Here is a 17,903-nt window from a genome sequence, read left to right as displayed (position 1 = left end):
TGTTAACATGAGAGATAAGCTTTCGAGCTACACAGACCTCTTCTTTCGGGTCTGGGAAAGGTAGATACTCCAAGTGTCACAGCTAAATACAAGCTCAAACAGATAGTTTAGCACATAAAACTGTAATAAAGGGACCATATAAGGTGGATAGAAAGCTGGCTAGATTGTCAGACTCAGCGGGTAGTGATCAACAGCTTGATGTCTAGTTGGCAGCCGGTATCGAGCGGAGTGCCCCAGGGGTCGGTTCTGGGGCCGCTTTTGTTCAACATCTTTATTAATGATCTGGATGATGGGATGAATTGCACCCTCAGCAAGTTCACAGATGACACTAAGCTGCGGGGAGAGGTAGATATGCTGGAGGGTAGGGATAGGGTCCAGAGTGACCTAGACAAATTGGAGGATTGGGCCAAAAGAAATCTGATGAGGTTCCACAAGGACAAGTGCAGAGTCCTGCACTTAGGAAGGAAGAACCCCATGCACCGTTACAGGCTGAGGACCCACTGGCTAAGCAGCAAGAAGGCCAACGGCGTATTGGGCTGCATTAGTAGGAGCATTGCCAGCAGATCGAGGGAAGTGATTATTCTCCTCTATTCGGCACTGGTGAGGCCACACCTGGAGTACTGCATCCAGTTTCAGTCCCCCAACTACAGAAGGGATGTGGACAAATTGGAGAGAGTCCAGCAGAGGGCAACGAAAATGATTAGGGGGCTGGGGCACATGACTTATGAGGAGAGACAGGGAACTGGGCTTATTTAGTCTGCAGAAGAGAACAGTGAGGGGGGATTTGATAGCAGCCTTCAACTACCTGAAGCGGAGTTCCAAAGAGGATGGAGCTAGGCTGTCCTCAGTGGTGGCAGATGACAGAACAAGGAGCAATGGTCTCAAGTTGCAATGGGGGAGGTTTAGGTTGGATATTAGGAAAGACTATTTCACTAGGAGGGTGGTGAAGCACTGGAATGGGTTACCTAGGGAGGTGGTGGAATCTCCATCCTTAGAGGTTTTTAAGGCCTGGTGTGACAAAGCCCTGGCTGGGATGATTTAGTTGGTGTTGGTCCTGCTTTGAGCAGGGGCTTGGACTAGATGACCTCCTGAGGTCTCTTCCAACCCTAATATTCTATGATTCTAAGTGGCCAATTAACACCCCTGCAGTCATAGGACAAAAAGGAGAGGGTTAGCGGGTTACACATTGTTGTAATAAGCCATAAATCCAGTGTCTCTGTTCAGTCCATGATTTTTATTGTCTAGCAAAGTTATGAATTTAAGCTCCAGACTAACCTTTTGAAAGTGTTGTGCAGGTTTTCTTCGAGGATGAAGACTGAGAGGTCAGATATAGCGTGATCGCTTTGTGAAAAGTGTTCACCCACAGGTGATGTAGTGTTTTTTTCTTTTATCATTTCCTGTGTGAGTTTATTCAAGAGTGCAGTGATTGTTTTCACCCACGTAGTTGTTATTGGGGCATTTCGTGCACTGGATGAGGTATACCACATGTTGTGATGAGCAAATGCAGGTCCCAGGGATCTTGAAAGGGGTGTCGTGCAGGGTGTCGATCATTGTACAGTGGAGAAATGTCTGCAAGTTTTGCATCTGTTGTTCTGGCAGGGTCTGGTGCCGCTTTGAGTTGCTGTGTTCTGGTCTGTGGGGAGCTTGCTTCTGATGATGAGCTTGAAGCAGCTGGGGAGTTGTTTGAAGGCCAGGAGAGGGGGTGCAGGAAAGATTTCTTTCAGGATGGGTTCCTCATTGAGCATGGGTTGTAGTTGTTTGGTAAAACCCCATATGGGTTCCAGTGTGGGGGGCAGGTGACAACTAAGGGTGTGCATTTGGAGGGGGTTTTATTTCTGTATTGAAGCAGGCTCTCTTGGGATATTTGGGTGACCCGTTCCATGACGTGATCTACTTCGCTGGTGGAGTGTCCTTGTTTGGTGAAGGTGGTTTTGAGTATGTTAAAGTGTATATCCCAGACTTTTCCCTCAGAGCATATTCTGTGGTATCTGAGCCTGGCAGTAAATAAAGATTTCTTGGTGTGTTTGGGGTGGTTACTGGATTTATGAGGTAGATGTGATGATCCGTGGGTTTCTTGTATACAGTTGTCTGTAGGGTTCCATTGTTGAAGCTGATCATGGTGGGAGTGTTCAAGAGAGTTTAATTCATGGGTAGTGGTTGAAGTTGTGGTGGAAATCTATGGTGGAGTTTAAGTCGTCCATCCACAGGATGAAAATATCATCATCTCAGGTATATCCTTGGTTTCATGGTGCATTTGATTAGTTATGACTTGCTTTTTAAACAACAATCTCTGCATAGAGAATTTTCATGGAATTTGCATTAGTTTCACCATAAATTTCCATCAAAGCATGAGTTCTTTGCTCTCCATATTCCCACATCTGCCATCTTCCAATCCCAGTTGTGTGCCTCGGGTGTGGTTAGGGCGGGAGTGCACGCCAAAAACAGATGGAGCCCACCCAAAAAGAGCCTTTCCTAGCTCTGGCTAGTACTTAGTGTTGACTCACAAAGAAAAGTAAACAGGAAAATCTTCCCAAATGCAAGAAAATGAATGCACTGACTGCAGAGAAGTACATGTACTGGTTTCCCTTAGTGACTGGCTTGTTACTGCAATGGCTTTTTAAAAGCTTGATGGCATTCCCTGCTTAACCTCTGCTAGGTCTGCAGCCCTGCTGTTATTTGTAATGCATTTTGCATTGAAACTTCACCCTGACTCCTGGTAGGAAGGAGTTGGCACTAGGGTTGCCAGGCGTTGGGTTTTCGACTGGAATGCCCAGTCAAAAAGGGACCCTGGCGGCGCCAGTCAGCACTGCCGACTGGGCCATTAAAAGTCCTGTCAGTGACGTGGCAGGCGCTCGGGACTAAGGCAGGCTGCCTGCTTGCCCAAGGTCCACGCGGCTCCCGGAAGCAGCTGCCAGGTCCTTGCTGTCCCTAGAGTCTGACGCATGGACGGCCAGGGAGGCTCTTCGTGCTGCCCCTGCCCTGAGGGCCGGCTTTGCAGCTCCCATTGGCCGGGAACTGCGACCAATGGGAGTCGCAGGGGTGGTGCCTGTGTGCGTGAAGCAGCATGCGGAGCCTCCCTGGCTGTCCATGCGTCTAGGGGCTGCAGGGACCTGACGGCTGCTTCCTGGGAGCCGCAGTAAGTGCCTCCGGGGCTCTGCACCCTGTCCCGCACCCCAACCTCCTGTCCCTGCCCAGAATCCCCTCCCGCACCCAAACTCCCTCATGGATCCCACACCCCACCCCAACACCCGAACACCCTACCCCAGCCCCCTCCCGCACCCCAAACCCCTGATCCCCAGCCCCACCCCAGAGCCCACATCCCCAGCCGGAGCCTGAACCCCCTCCTGCACTCCAAACCCCACATCCCCGGCTCAACCCCAGAGCCTGCACACCCAGCCAGAGTCCTCACGCCCCCCCCTGCACCCTAACCCCCTGCCCCACCTGGAGCCTGCATGCAACACAACCCATACCCACCACTTTGCCCCAGCCCAGAGCCCTCTCCCGCATCCCAAACCCTTCATCCCCAGCCCCACCCCAGATCCCGCACCTCCAGCCAGAAGCCTCACCCCCTTTCCGTACCCCAACCCCCTGCCCCAGCCCGGTGAAAGTGAGTGAGGGTGGGGAAGAGCGAGCGACAGAGGGAAGGGGGATGGCGTGAAGAGGGGCAGGGCCTTGGGGAAGGGGCGGGGCAGGTGGTGGGGCAGGAGTGTTTGGTTTTGTGAAATTAAAGAGTTGGCAACCCTAGCTGGCACCTACTCAGGGAATGTCACAAGAGCAACCACTGCGTACACCTCGTGATATCTTTAGAACACCCAATATTACACAAAATGTACGACAGATTTTGGCAGGGAGACAAAACACAAATATATGCATGGATGCATTGTGCCAAACAAGCCATCTTTTTCTTTCCCCCGTCTCATGATTTTTCATGAGCTAATTCGGTGCCGTTCTGTTTTTTCCAGTTTAAAATTGCGGGTTAACTCGGGGGAGAAAAGAACTGCAAGATCTTTGGGAGATGTATATTGTGTGCATTGAATAACAGTGTCTGACTGTTTATCAGCAATGGAATTAAAGCCATATAGCACAAGTTTAAATCCTCCAATGGTATCTCCCTTTAATCATCAGAAATATGCTGAAAGAGAACATTCAAAAATCATTTTTTCTCCTGAACTAAAAGAGCTGATCATGTGGTTTATTCTTTCCCTGAGTTCACAAAGCCAGTTTGCCCTAGCAAATAGCCCTAGCCAATAAACCCATCTTTATTATCCCCCACCAAAGAAAGGCGATCTATTGAGATATTTTATAATCCTCCATTCTCTTATTTCTCCTAAAAGTGCATATGGGTTCCCTTTTGGCATTTAACTCAGTGAATCAGTAAATAAATATAATTTCGCCATGGACTTCTCCTTCGATATCCAAGCCAGATTGTGCATTTAGGTCACCCTCAATCAAATAATCCACATGATCTGAATCTGAATGCTCTGTTCCCTGAAGCTCCTGGTCAGTTTTGGACGGTCTTGGCATTGTGTTAACCACTTTCCTCCTGCATTAAGGCAGAATTGCCATTTTGTCCTGTTCTTACTAGTTTTTGCCGCCACCCACACACACATACACAACAAGACTGGCAAAAATAGGAGCCTAATTAACCTCAGTGAGAGCTGTGATTGGGTCCTTGACACTCTTAACCTCAGGCTGGTGATTAAATTGCTTAACTTCAAGCTTCTAACTTTGAAAATCTTGGCCATGCTTTTTTTCTCCTGGTTGTCACAAAGAAACAAACAAAACCACCAGTCAAATAAACGTGTAAGTGCAGTAGGACATTCTCTCAGGGATCAACCTAATTATTTGCTTGCCATTGTAGGGCTGAAAAGGGCAAAAGTTGGTAGGATGGGGAGTGTCCCCACTAACCACTTACACACATGTCAGGTATCAGTGTTACCTGACAGTTCGTTAACTCAGGCTCACGGCTAGTGTAGATGCCAGTGCGTGGATGAGAGAAAAGACTAAAGTAAGGTTACGTCGATACTACATATGCTACAGAGGTACAACCACGGCACTGGACCTGTGCCTCTCTTGCACCACGGTGTAGACACTTGCTACAGCGATGAAAGGGGTTTTTCCGTCACAGCAGTTAATCCACCCCCTCAGGAGGCAGTATTAGGTCAATAGAACAATTCTTCTGTCGACCTACTGGCATTTATACTAGGGCCTGGGTCAGCTTCACTACATCTCTCAGGGCTATGAATTTTTCACACCTCTGAGCAACATAGCTAGGTCAAGCTAGCCTAAGAGTGGAGAGAAGAAAAACGTGATGGGGAGAATAGTCTTGGGGTTATGGCACAGGAATGGGAGTCAGGAAAGCAGGTATCCATTACAAGCTTGCCATGACTTAAGGCACATCACTTATGCCTCTCTCTCTACCTCAGTTTCCCCATCTGGAAAACAGCAACAATAATACTGACCAAGGTGTCAGGTCACAGGCCTGTGAGGCTTAATTTCTGAATACATACAAAGTGCTCTGAGATCCTTGGCTGAAAGGCACTACATGAGTGCCAAGTAGTCTCTCTATGAACTTGGCTGTCACCATTAGCGAAGAGGCTAATGCCTGGGTCAGTTTGTGAAGGGGATAGTGATCAAAATACCTGGTATAGGGTTACAACTGAGATTTTATAGCACTGGCTGATGCAGAAAATGACATCTGCAAAGAGAGGCGATCGGAAGAGCTAAATCACACTGCTTTTTAATTAAACAAGTTTAAATCATTTTAATCCAGTCTCTCTCTTCCCATGTCTTCAAAACTGGCTCATTCCAAAGACTACTAGTGAAGGACCTGATAGGTGCATAAAATAGATAAAGGGGGGAGGGAGGGGATTCCTCACTCCAAGAGTTACTAACTACCTAAGGCAGCAGTTCTCAAACTTTAGCAACCCAAGGACCCCCATTTTGCTTTAAAATTTTTCATGAACTCCCAAGCACCCTGCTCAGCTTCAGGCCCTGCCCCCACTCCACCCCTTCCCCCAAGGCCTCACCCCCACCCACTTCTTCCTGCCCCCACTCCATCCTTGCCCCTCCTCTTCCCCACGTTTTTCCACCCCCTCCCCTGAGCATGTCCCATCCCTGCTCCTCCCCCTCCCTCTCAGCGCTGCCTGAACGCTGCTGAACAGCTGTTCTGCTACAGACAGGAGGCATTGGGAGGGAGGGGGAGGAGTTGATCAGTGGGGCCAGTGGCCTTAGACATGATTCTGCTCCCTTCCCCAAGCGCACCCCATCCCCGCTCCTCCCTCTCTCTCAGGGCACCTCCTGCACCCCACTGAACAGCTGTTCCCCGGCATGCAGGAGGTGCTGGGAGGGAGGGGGAGGAGTTGAGGGAGGGAGGGGAAGGAGTTGATCAGTGCGGCTGGTAGACGCCCCTGGAGTACCCTCGTGGACCCCCATTTGAGAAATGCTGACCTCAGGGCGTGTCTACACTTTGCTGCACCAGTGCAGGTGCGCCACTGTAGCACTTAGTGAAGACACGACCTATGCCAAAGAGAGAGCTTCTCCCGTCAGCACAGTATGCCACCGCCCGTCGACATAGCGCTGTCTACACTGCATAACTGCATCACTCAGGCGTGTGGGTTCTCCATACCGCGGAATGACACAGTCAGACCAACATACGTTTGCAGGGCAGACCAGGGCTCAGAGTCCTTCACTGATGTTCTCCACCATGCTTTGCTGCCCTCCTAGCCCTCTCCCCATGGCTGACTTGCACTTTTGTGATAACTAGTAGTACAGTAACCTACGAAGGGAACAAACTTCCATCCCATACTGTGGCTACAAAACTGCATTGTTATAAAAATCTAGGGAGCTGGTTCTGCAAACAGTGTTAAATAAAGCATTGGCAACGCTGTATAATGGACGCTCTTCCTTATCTGCAGGCCATCGTGGTGACAGATGGAGAGCGAATTCTAGGCCTAGGAGATCTAGGAAGTTATGGCATGGGCATCCCAGTAGGGAAACTTGCCTTGTACACAGCCTGTGGTGGAGTGAACCCGCAACAGTGTCTGCCTGTCCTGCTTGATGTTGGCACAGACAACGAGGTAAGATTACTTGCTTATTCTGTGCATTTTAAAAATGAAAAGCTGTTTTATTTAAAGCTGGGTTCTTAACTCGGAGAATCAGTCCCTGAATTCGGAGCTAGAGTCAGAGACACCTAAGATAAGAAGACAGCTAACCCAACAGTGCACGGAAGTTGCCAGCTTGCACTCTTGCTCGTAGTATGAGATCAGATAAACACTGGCTGTCCTCATGTTCCACTGATGGGAAGGCGAAGCTGGAGCTGGGCCAGCAGGAGTTGAAGGGTCAGCTCCATCTTTCAGCATGATAAGGTGAGTTAAAAGATTTCAGCCACGCAGATACAGACTGACTTTTCCTGTGAAAAGCATAAGGAAACTGACACATCCCTGGGTGTGTTTGGAAGCGATTATATTTCAGCAAATGGAGAATCCCCACTGGGTGGTTTGGGCTTAATTAATGGCAGTGTTTTGTCAGATTGCACACTTTACTGCACACGATAACAGGACAGGAGGACTCCATCTGTTCACAGTTTTCTGCCTTATGACTCTGGCTCAGAAGGGCTGAAATGCAACACTTTACTGATGCCAGAAGAGACATCTGTGAGGATGTTTTTAAAATAAGTTCCTATAGATATTTGCTATGGCCAATGCTTGTCGAATATGCAAGAAACTATTTTAAAATGTACTTGCTTCTCATTTGACCATAAGCCATCTGAATATATGATTCTCAGCTGGCACGGCAGAACTGGTGAGATAAAACTTTCAAACTTGAAAGGCCGTCACCTCAATCGAAGCTTAGGCACCTTAATCAGCCACCTGATTTTTGTAGAGGTGCTCTGCACTCATGGGCTTCATTTGGAGTTGTGGGTTCTCAACACCTCTTTAGATGTGGGGCCCAGTGTTTCAGATTGGGCCGCCCAAAAACTGAGGAAGCCAGATTAGAGGCCATTATGGAAAATTCGGGTCTTAGGTCTGGTCTACATTGGGGGGGTGGGGGGGTGTCGATCTAAGATATGCAACTTCAGCTACGAGAATAGACTTAGAATCACTTACTTCGCATCCTCACGGTGCAGGATCGACAGCCGCCGCTCCCCCATCGACTCCGCTTCTGCCTCTCGCCATTGTGGAGTTCCGGAGTCGACGGCAGAGCGATCGGGGATCGATTTATCGCATCTACACTAGCTGCGATAAATCGATCCCCGATAGATCGATCACTACCAGCCGATCCGGCGGGTAGTGTAGACGTGACCTAAGTGACATCCCCGTGCCAGAAGTGGAACGGGACTAAGTGTCATCAGACAGGTAATTTACCCATCCTGCTCCAAAAAGCCCATTTGGTTGGTGTTCATTAAAAGTCAGGTTGTCGGTCTCCATTGTATCTCCAAGGTAGCTCCAGTCTCATGTTGCCAGTTCTGGCTAGACCATTCATCCCAACCCTTATGTGACTCGCATACCGTCCCTTCGTTACTTATCCCCTGCCCCAGGAAAGACATTCACCCCTTCCAACCTAGGGGGTAACAATACTAAAGTGAGAGGGAAACTGAATCACAAATGCTTGTCATCAATGTAACGCAGCTCTTCCCCATGTTCTCCACACTGGTACTCAGGAGTTCCTGGCTTTCAGGTCTATGCTCAAACCACAAGGCTATCCCACTCACATGAAAAAATTAATAAATTAACATTTTAAATGACTTGCCTCTTTCTGTGTTTAGTGCATAATGATGCATTGAGAAGCACTTCCTTGCCATCTTGCTGGTACTGCAGCGCATACAGATCAAACTTTTCAAATTAATTTCAGGGAGATTTGTGGTGGTGGCCGGGCCAAATTGGAGTGAGTGGCATTGCAATCTGGCCCACGGGGTCCTGCACATTCAGGTTTGGCCTGGCTAATCATGGTCGGGCCATGGCTCAGGTCTGCCTCCCAATGCCAGCTCCACAGCCTATGCTGATGCGCACCCAGGGCTGACGTGTATGATTCTAGGTAATGTAGCTGAGTTTTTGAATTTGGCATAAATGGATGGTTTTTGTTGTTTTTATGCAGGAGATAACATTACTAAATCAGAAGTTTCCCACAACTACTGGGAGACGTGGTCAGTGTGTTACAGAATACTTCCATGTACTGCTTGGGCAACTCAGCCTGTGGCTTTCAGAACTTGGAATCGCCCAGGTAGCTCACTTTAAAGAACCAGCAACATGCCACTGACCACTTAAAAATGTATTCAAGTGCTATATAGTAATGGGAACGTGTGTCTCCTCTTTCAAGAACCATGGCATAGAAGAGCAGACCTAAGCAAAATCAATGGAAAACCCCTTTCATATTCCCTGCTAAAGGAAAAACAGCTGGGTTTCTGTGGCTCTGGAAACAGATTTCGTTTTAGCATACCTGCCAACAGTTAAGGTTTGCAAAGCTACAGAACAATAGGGGTTTGGTAGGATGCGCCCCTCTGACAGCCATGATTCGGTTCCTGAGGCCAGGGCGGAAGTGGGATCTCTTTCTGATGACTCACTGAGACCTTCAAAACATCCTGCTAGGTGGCCCATCTGTCTCCTGCTACTGCTATTTCTGTCACATTCTCCCGGATGTTATTTCTTTCCATGCTGAATCACCACTTTTGGAGGCAACAGCTTCTTATCAGCCTTAGATAGGATGCTGGTCCCTGTTCAGCACTTGTGGGGTTGATTGGAAAAACAGTTTTTTGAATGTATGGAGTTGTGTCCAATATCTGCAAAAGGCTTTTAGAAATAGAAATCTGAGTCTGAAGTTAGAAAATGGCATCAAACTCAAGGAGACGAGCAAACACATACAGGTGAAGTTGAGGACTAGATGGTTCAGGAGATCACTGGTTCAAATCCAGCTCAGGTTAATACAGTAGAAAGCTTGTTAGCATCTGGTGGCTTAGATGAAATGGATTGATGGCCTCATTAGTTCCTAATGGAGAGGAGTCCATGTTGCAAAAATCATGACTGTCCCTAGTGAACCCCACATGGGCAGTCTCAGGTAAGAACCCAGGAACTGAATGAGCAATGGACACTGAACTACCTACAAGCTAGGCCTTACAGGGCAAGAGTGAAACATTTCAGGAAGGTGGCATAAGGAAGCACTGTCACTGCATGAGCTCTCCTGGTCCTGTGGAGAGAGGACTCTGCTTCCCAGGGCTGTCCAGCAAGCACTCAATTCCTAAGATTGTATTTCCACAATGAGACGCTCCTTGGTGTGGGTTTATTTATCATGAACTAAAGCTGGTGTTCAGGAAGGGATTTGTGTTTGCATCATGCCCAGGAACTGGACAGCCCGCCATGTTTTGTTGCTTAGCGATAATGATTGAAGCGGACATAAATGTGAGACACGTACATTTTGTATGTAAATCTCTGTTCGTCAGAGAAGCAGGTGCCATAAACAGATTGCTTTGTGTCTTAGGCTCTCCTGAATGATCCACTCTATATTGGACTGAAACACAAGCGGGTCCGTGGGAAACAATACGATGAACTGATTGATGAGTTTATGCAAGCAGTCACTAACAAGTAAGTGGGGCTTTGTGTGAGTCTCCTCTTAGCTGCTTCCATTTAAAAGATGTTAAAGCACTCAAAGTAAACACTAGTTTAATTGATAGCTAAGCAAAGAAAATCCATTAATGCAAACCCCGTGGGTGGTCTGGAAATGACCCTGACTGAGTGCTCGAACACTCCATGTCAAAATTATTTATGTCTTTAGAGAGTTGAGAGGGGACTGACTATTTATAACCATTTCCTGTCCATACATTAAGCTAAAGGTGTCAAATGGGCCCTGTGGGCTGTATCCGGCCTCCATGGTGTATTTACGTGAACTACATAGCAGATTCGCAATCTCAGCATCCTTTTTGTTTTTTGTTGGGTTTTTTTTGTTAAGGGTCTAGCTGTCATGGTTGTGAAGTAAACCTTCTAAAAGTAAACAGGGTGTAATTCAATGTGGGGCTGTCTGCCTGAATCTGCAAGCAACCTGTAAATGACTTACTCTGAGAGGTGTGAGCTTCCCTGCCTGCCAGTAACCACATCAGTGTTAACCCTGAAGACACTATAAATATAAGCATCAACTATCATACTGTTTATTTTAGCTGTGGAACAGGGAAGTTGTTAGGAGTGAATTCCCTGGCTAAAGAATGTGGAAAGAAGAACAGAGAAATGAAAAGAGAAGAGACACACTAACCAGAAGGAAAGATGGTCCAGTGATTAGTGTGCTAGCTCTGGGCCTGGAGACATTATCCTGTCATCCCAGCCTGATCTGACGAGGGGTCGGTGTGTTCTTGTACCATCTCATTGGAATGCGTTTACCAAGTTACTTGAGAGATCTGTGTGGTTTTGTATCATCCTCTCCAGTCAGGAATGTGCTTACTTGGTGTTAGCTAATACCGAGTGTGGTGTTGTTTTGCCAAGGCCAGGCCTACACTGGTTCACAGCCTTTGGTTCACACTGTTTGTTATGCCTAGTGCTACAGCAAGGCCTACACTATATACAGGCCATACTCGCACCTTATCTTGATCTTCACCCAAATCTTCCATTAGCATCAGTGGGAAATCCACTGTGAACTGGGGGAGTGTGGGTTTCTCTGTTTATACCCCAACTCATGGACCATCATTCAAAATGGAGGTAAGCCCTCTCCATTGAATGAGTTTGATACATAGGCATGAAGCCCAGTCCTGTAGCTCTCACTCATTTCCCCCTGCAATCACTGGGACTGCTCACAAGAGTAAGGACTGTGGGACTGGACCCTAAATCTATAGATATGGGCCCAAACCTGCACACCAGACCAAAAAAACCTCTGCAGTTCAGGTCCAGATTGGAGCTTTACACCTGGCACTCCAAAATCTCCTATCTGCTTGCCCTGAGCTTTGGGGAATTTGGATTCAGATTTTGCAGATTGGGCTGATCTCTGCTGGACTCTCATCCTTCCAGTAGATTCAAGGTCAATCACAACCACCCCACCTTTCTTTATGGCTAGTTGGGAGGGAGGGGATGGCAATCCCGAATAGTATTCTGTTGTAACACAGGGTTATGCTATGAAAAAAGCTGAGAACCATTGCTCATGGCTATTGGTTACGTGCTTTGCAGTGCATTCTTGTGCCCAAGTGGGGAAGGTGAAAGTACATGACAATCCCCTCGACTCACTGAAGGGGATATTGGAAGGAAGAGAGAGAAAACAGCAATTTAAAACAGACTGGAAAAGCCCTAACCTCTTGAGCATCATTTTCTGCCTCTGCTAAAGTAACAGATGACGTTAATCAGGGACTGCAGAGTGCTGCAGCGCACTCCTACCCACCTGATTTATGAGGTGCTTCATGTTTGCTTGTCTTCCCTCCACACTGTTGTTGTTTCAGGTCTTTGCATTTAAAGGCATCACGTCAGTTACATGAATTAGGTCTCCCCCCTTCCCTCTGTCTCAGCAGGCTGTTTCTGCGTTCACTGCTGCGAACTGTCGGGTTATGTCTTAGGTCTGGAGGGTTCTAAGGGCAACACCTACCCAAAAAAATGACCAGCGCCCTTCCCCCATGCCCAAATGAGTTGGGAGGAGCAGTAAGGAGGGAAATGGTGAGGACTTTAGCAGCTGTAGGTCCTGGAGGAGCTGACTGCTTTAGAGACAGTGTCAGTGCAACCCTCCGTTTTTGTGACTGGCCCTTGGTCCAGTGGAATTGGGTACCAGACTGAGAGAACTGGGGTGAAATCCTGGCCCCATTGAGTTAATGGGAGTTTTGTTATTTACTTCAGTGGAGCCCGGACTTCACCCAAGGTTCCCGTTCCCAGTTCTGCTACTGACTCACTGTGTGACCTTAGGCCAGGCCCTTCACCTCTTCTGGGCTGCAGATTCCCCATCTGCAACGTGGGCTAATAATTATTACATAGCTTTGTAAGCCCCTGAGATCTGTGGATAAAAAATATGCTATCTAGTCATGAACATTATCACTTCAGTGAGGGGTGCATTAGAAATGCTTAAAAGAGAACCTTAAAAGAGAGTGGGAAAATTTGAGCTTTTTCTTCTTTTTCTTTATAATGGACGAAGGCCCGATTATTTAAAAGAAAGGTTGGATCTTTTGTGGCTTGTGTTGAAATTAGGAATTCATGTCTTGTCTAATCTGGAAAACTCTGGCAGTAGAGAAACACGTCTATGGAATCACAAAAAGAAAAGGAGTACTTGTGGCACCTTAGAGACTAACCAAAGATCTTCTGTATTTTCCACAGTATGCATCCGATGAAGTGAGCTGTAGCTCACGAAAGCTCATGCTCAAATAAATTGGTTAGTCTCTAAAGGTGCCACAAGTCCTCCTTTTCTTTTTGCGAATACAGACTAACACGGCTGTTACTCTGAAACCTGTGGAATCACAGGAGATTGAAAGGTTTCAGAGTAACAGCCGTGTTAGTCTGTATTCGCAAAAAGAAAAGGAGGACTTGTGGCACCTTAGAGACTAACCAATTTATTAGAGCATAAGCTTTCGTGAGCTACAGCTCACTTCCTCAGATGCATCTGAGGAAGTGAGCTGTAGCTCACGAAAGCTTATGCTCTAATAAATTGGTTAGTCTCTAAGGTGCCACAAGTCCTCCTTTTCTTTTTTAGGAGATTGAAAGCAACTGAGAGGTGAAGGGAATTGTAGTGTGAGTGTTTACTGTTGTTTTTTTGTTGGCACGCTCTTCTATTTTAACTCCAGCCTCTAATGAACACAGTGGAGAAAAGATGTCTCCTAAACTTTCCTCTTCTCCTCTGGCAACAAGAGAACCAGGGAGAGAGAATTCAGAGCTCAGCAGGGTCCTGGGACAACAGCTTGAGGCACTTGGTTTCTATGGTGATGAGTAGTAGAAGGACCTCGATAATGGCTCCCTCCCATCACTAGTCTGGCTCTGGTCTTTGTTTGTGATGTCTATGGCAGAGATTGCTCAACATGCAGGATATGAACCTCGCCACCACTGCGAGATGTATTTTGGGAACAGAGCAAAACATACGCAGCTAGCCAGCCCTGGCCTGCCACCCTGACCCATGGGAATATGCCCCCGGGCAGCATGCTTCTTCTGTACTAGCTGTTGGGAAAAGACTGCCTATTGTTTCCTTATGGCTGGGTTAGATGGGCTAATCCCAGAGGAGAACGCAGAGGGAACTCAGCCATGGAACGCAGCTCTCCTCTCATGTGGAATGACATGCCGAGGCAGTGTGATCTAGTGATTGGAGCAAGGTACTGGGGTCAAGAGCCTTGGCTTCTGCTCTCAACAATGCAGGACAAATCCCTTAGACAGCCTGAGACCCACAGAGGTTATCTCCAGAATGGTATACCTACTTTGCAAGTGTATTATGAGGACAAATCCATTCATATATATTAGGTATCTTGAGACCATGGGTGCAAGGCATCATAGAATTGTATTACTACTTCTTCTAGTGCTCATTTTAATAGTTATTCTTTATTGCAAAGACCCTGGTGTTGGGAAAGTAGGTAACTCTAGGCTGAACTGGATTCAGCAGGCTTGAATGCAGTGCATTCATTTGGTCTTGGATTACCACCTGAACAGTTCAGGGTAATGAAAGTGCATGAAAGTGCTGTCATATTGTAGCTAACCTCAGTGGTACTTGTGAAGCGACCTTTGAATTTGACAGGTTTCAGAGTAACAGCCGTGTTAGTCTGTATTCGCAAAAAGAAAAGGAGTACTTGTGGCACCTTAGAGACTAAACAATTTATTTGAGCATGAGCTTTGGTTAGTCTCTAAGGTGCCACAAGTGCTCCTTTTCTTTCTTTGAATTTGAAAAGCTCTGATCCCTGAAATCTAGACTCTGGGCTCTGGCTTTTGTTATTCATGAGAATAGCACTTCTCAGAATCATCCGAGAATCATCTAATAAACCCACAATCTGAGGGGAGAGCTTATCTGATTATTTTGGGGGGATTTTTTGAGTCCCTAATGATTAATTAACCAAGTTAATTTGGTTTATATTGAGAGGCTTTGCAAGAACAGTTCTTGAATTCTCCAAAATGGAGACATGCTAGTCATGTAAAAAGTTTAATCTAGTTTATAAGGGTCCTTTAAATTCTCATGTAAATCAGTGGTCAGCTCTTTTGCCAGAGCACCTCCCGTCCCAGATAGTAACTACTGCTTCAGCGACATGTGTAAAGGAAGTGGAATGTGTCAGAACACAGGAAGGAGGAAAGAGTGACGATTCATTGTTCTAATGTATGAATAAAATCAAACAGATGTGATTCCAATTGCTATGGCTGGAGGCATCTCCACTCAGAGGCAAAGGCTCACGGCTTCATAATAGCCACTGAATAATGGACGGGTATAGCAGTAACTCCACAGTTAGCACGAATGTATTTGCCAATAAAATGAGATGTATGGGCATTTTTAGACCAAATTATTAATGAAGGCCCTTCTCAAAACAGCTGGAAGAAATATCTGCATTTTCCCAGTGTCTAAACTTCAATTCATTACTCTTTCACCTAGAAAGCAAGAAAGGACTTCCCATTTTTTAAGGGCCAAAGTCTTGTATTTGCAGCTCTCATTATCCCCAGTAGAAGCCAGAATTTGGCCCACTTAGCTCAGGCCATGGATTTAGGATTAAGCAGCCTTGCAAAATGCTACTTGCCTACAGCAAGTAGTTGGGTGGGATGGTTTTTTTTTTGGTTTTTTTTTTTTTGCGATGGGCAAGTAACATATGCATATCGAGATTATCTTCAGTCACTGGAGCAAAAGGAGAGTAAGTAGATTTCGCACCTGGACTGGTAAATTTTCAAGGCTGGAATAAAAACTCACTCACTGAGTCCAGGGATCCTATCAGAATGACTATCCCGTAATCTCCACATATCGGAGAAAACTGTGCTCGAAATCCAAAGACCCGTGTGGGGTGCTGATGTGCCAGGGTATATTTTCTTTGTGCTGTGTAGAGTTAGATGCCCTTGCAGTGTGATGAGACTCAGTCTATACACTAATAATGTGCTTTAATTGGCAAACTCCCTTTAAAAAAAACTAACCAAGATCTGGAATTGAGCTGGGGAATTTTAAAAAGATTGTCAAGTGTTTTCCTCCTCCCTTTCTCCTGAATTCCTTCTTTCTGACTCCACTTCCACCTCCCATCATCTCTTCCGTAGTCCCATAGTAAAGTAACACTGTTACCGTGATTCCAAATGGCTAGAAGTGCTGATGGATGGGCCATCCCAAAGCACCAGCCTCCCTTGTGAAAGCCAGCCTTGCTCGCTTGCTGACAGATGTTGAGCAAACAAAGTGTAGGCCCTGGGAGAGGCACTTCCACACTCCAGCAAATTGTGTCACCGAAGCCTCGTTAAGCTGTCATAACTTCTCTCCCTTTTCGTTTCCCATCACAGCTGATTACCAGGGTAATTGTGAAAACAGAAGCTGTCTCTTTTATGAGCCTGTTCCATTTGACAGGGTGCAGGAGACAATCAGAGACCAAGTGCTGGGGAATTTGAATGGAAAGAGAGAGAAAGTAGCTCTAAGTAGTTCTTTTAATTTTGGTTTGAAACAGATTTTTTCCCCCCTGAGCTCTGCCCAGTAGTTTACCCTTGAGCAGAGCTACAGACAAGGTCCCAAGTGCCCTGCAGGAAGCTGGGCATATGTTCTGCAACAAGTTCCTCTGGTTTCAGCAGCTCTCTAATGCATCAGACTGGAAATCCAGTGGCCGTTTTTATGATGCTAAATAATCAGTACAGTATCCCCTGTGTTATTTATTTGGACTTTACATTTAATATAGTTTATTGATCTGAAAATATCAATGTGATGCTCGGCCACAGCTATAAATGGATCCTGCTTTGTGAACCCAGCCCCTTTTGGGGGTTGGTAATAACTCCTCAAACCAAGGCCAGATTGGCTTAGTTTCAGTTTTTGCTGTGCAAGTTTCGCAGAGAGCTAGCTAGCTGTATATCCCCCGTCTGTACCTCCATGGTGCTCGGGGCTTGAATTTCCTCCATATCCACCTCAAATTGGAGTGAAGTGGCTTTAAATATGCACAGAGCAGCCCTTTCTAAACTACCAAGCTGCAGCATGGCTCTCAAAACAGACAGCAAGACAGATCAGCCATGGAATCCTAAACAGGAATGCCCCTGTGGTCCTCCCAGTGAACTTTCTGAGTGCCCCCAGTGATGAAGTGAAAGAGCTGGACTCATCACATGATCATAGTGACTTGCTTTGGAGCAGGGTCTGATACTGAGTGTGGGAGAGCAGTACTGATACTGTACTCCTGGCTCCACTCGCACGACGTCCTGTTACTGATTAAGGGCTGAACTTCAGCCACTGCTGCTGTGCTGGCCCTGTGGTAATGGGCTTTCACACTTCGTACATGACCTTGACTGATTTGGAATGCAACAGTTTTATCCTTCACTGGGGCTTTCTGGCACTGTGCATTTACAGCTACACCTGATTTACTGTAGCTTTTCTAGGTGAAGGATATGTCTTGAGGGAGGGCAGGTGGCTTTGGTGTTTTCTGCCGTGAGGCAGGGTTGGTTTGTGTTCAGGGCTCCATGCTACCACTATTGCATCCCCAGAAAGTGCTGTACCTCATTTTAGCTGCACTATCCCTTTCATAACCTGATCTGACTCCTCAGAAGATTTTATGCCTCTAGGGCCCAGCCCCAGGATTCACATTGACATGGGCCCAGTCTGACTCTTGCCCTGTATTGGAATGGAATATATGTAACCCTTCTGCCCGTCAGAGTTGGCAGCAACAAGGGCCGGGTTCAGTATCTAGGGGTTCCATTCCAATAATACAATGCAAACCGGCTCGAGCCCCCACCCAGTGACCTGGGACAGATATATACCACCCCCGCTGGGCGCCTCCAAGAGGCAATACTTCCCCTCTCGCAAGCACATAGTCTGAGTGTAGCAAAAGT

General features: G+C 46.8%; 1 protein-coding gene across 2 annotated transcripts in view; it reads left to right on the top strand.

The window, feature by feature from the left end:
• ME3 (malic enzyme 3) overlaps nt 1-17,903 on the top strand; it is a 183,756-nt gene that overhangs the window by 119,850 nt on the left and 46,003 nt on the right. For both annotated transcript variants that reach the window (XM_073336628.1, XM_073336618.1), the window contains 2 exons: nt 6,918-7,079; nt 10,474-10,577. In XM_073336628.1, coding sequence (XP_073192729.1) covers nt 6,918-7,079; nt 10,474-10,577 — 266 coding nt within the window. The remainder of the gene's footprint in view (nt 1-6,917; nt 7,080-10,473; nt 10,578-17,903) is intronic.

Source organism: Lepidochelys kempii, chromosome 1, assembly GCF_965140265.1.
Source record: "Lepidochelys kempii isolate rLepKem1 chromosome 1, rLepKem1.hap2, whole genome shotgun sequence".
NCBI lineage: Eukaryota > Metazoa > Chordata > Testudines > Cheloniidae > Lepidochelys > Lepidochelys kempii.
Note: the sequence above shows the minus strand (reverse complement) of the source record. Positions and strands in the feature narration are given on the sequence as shown.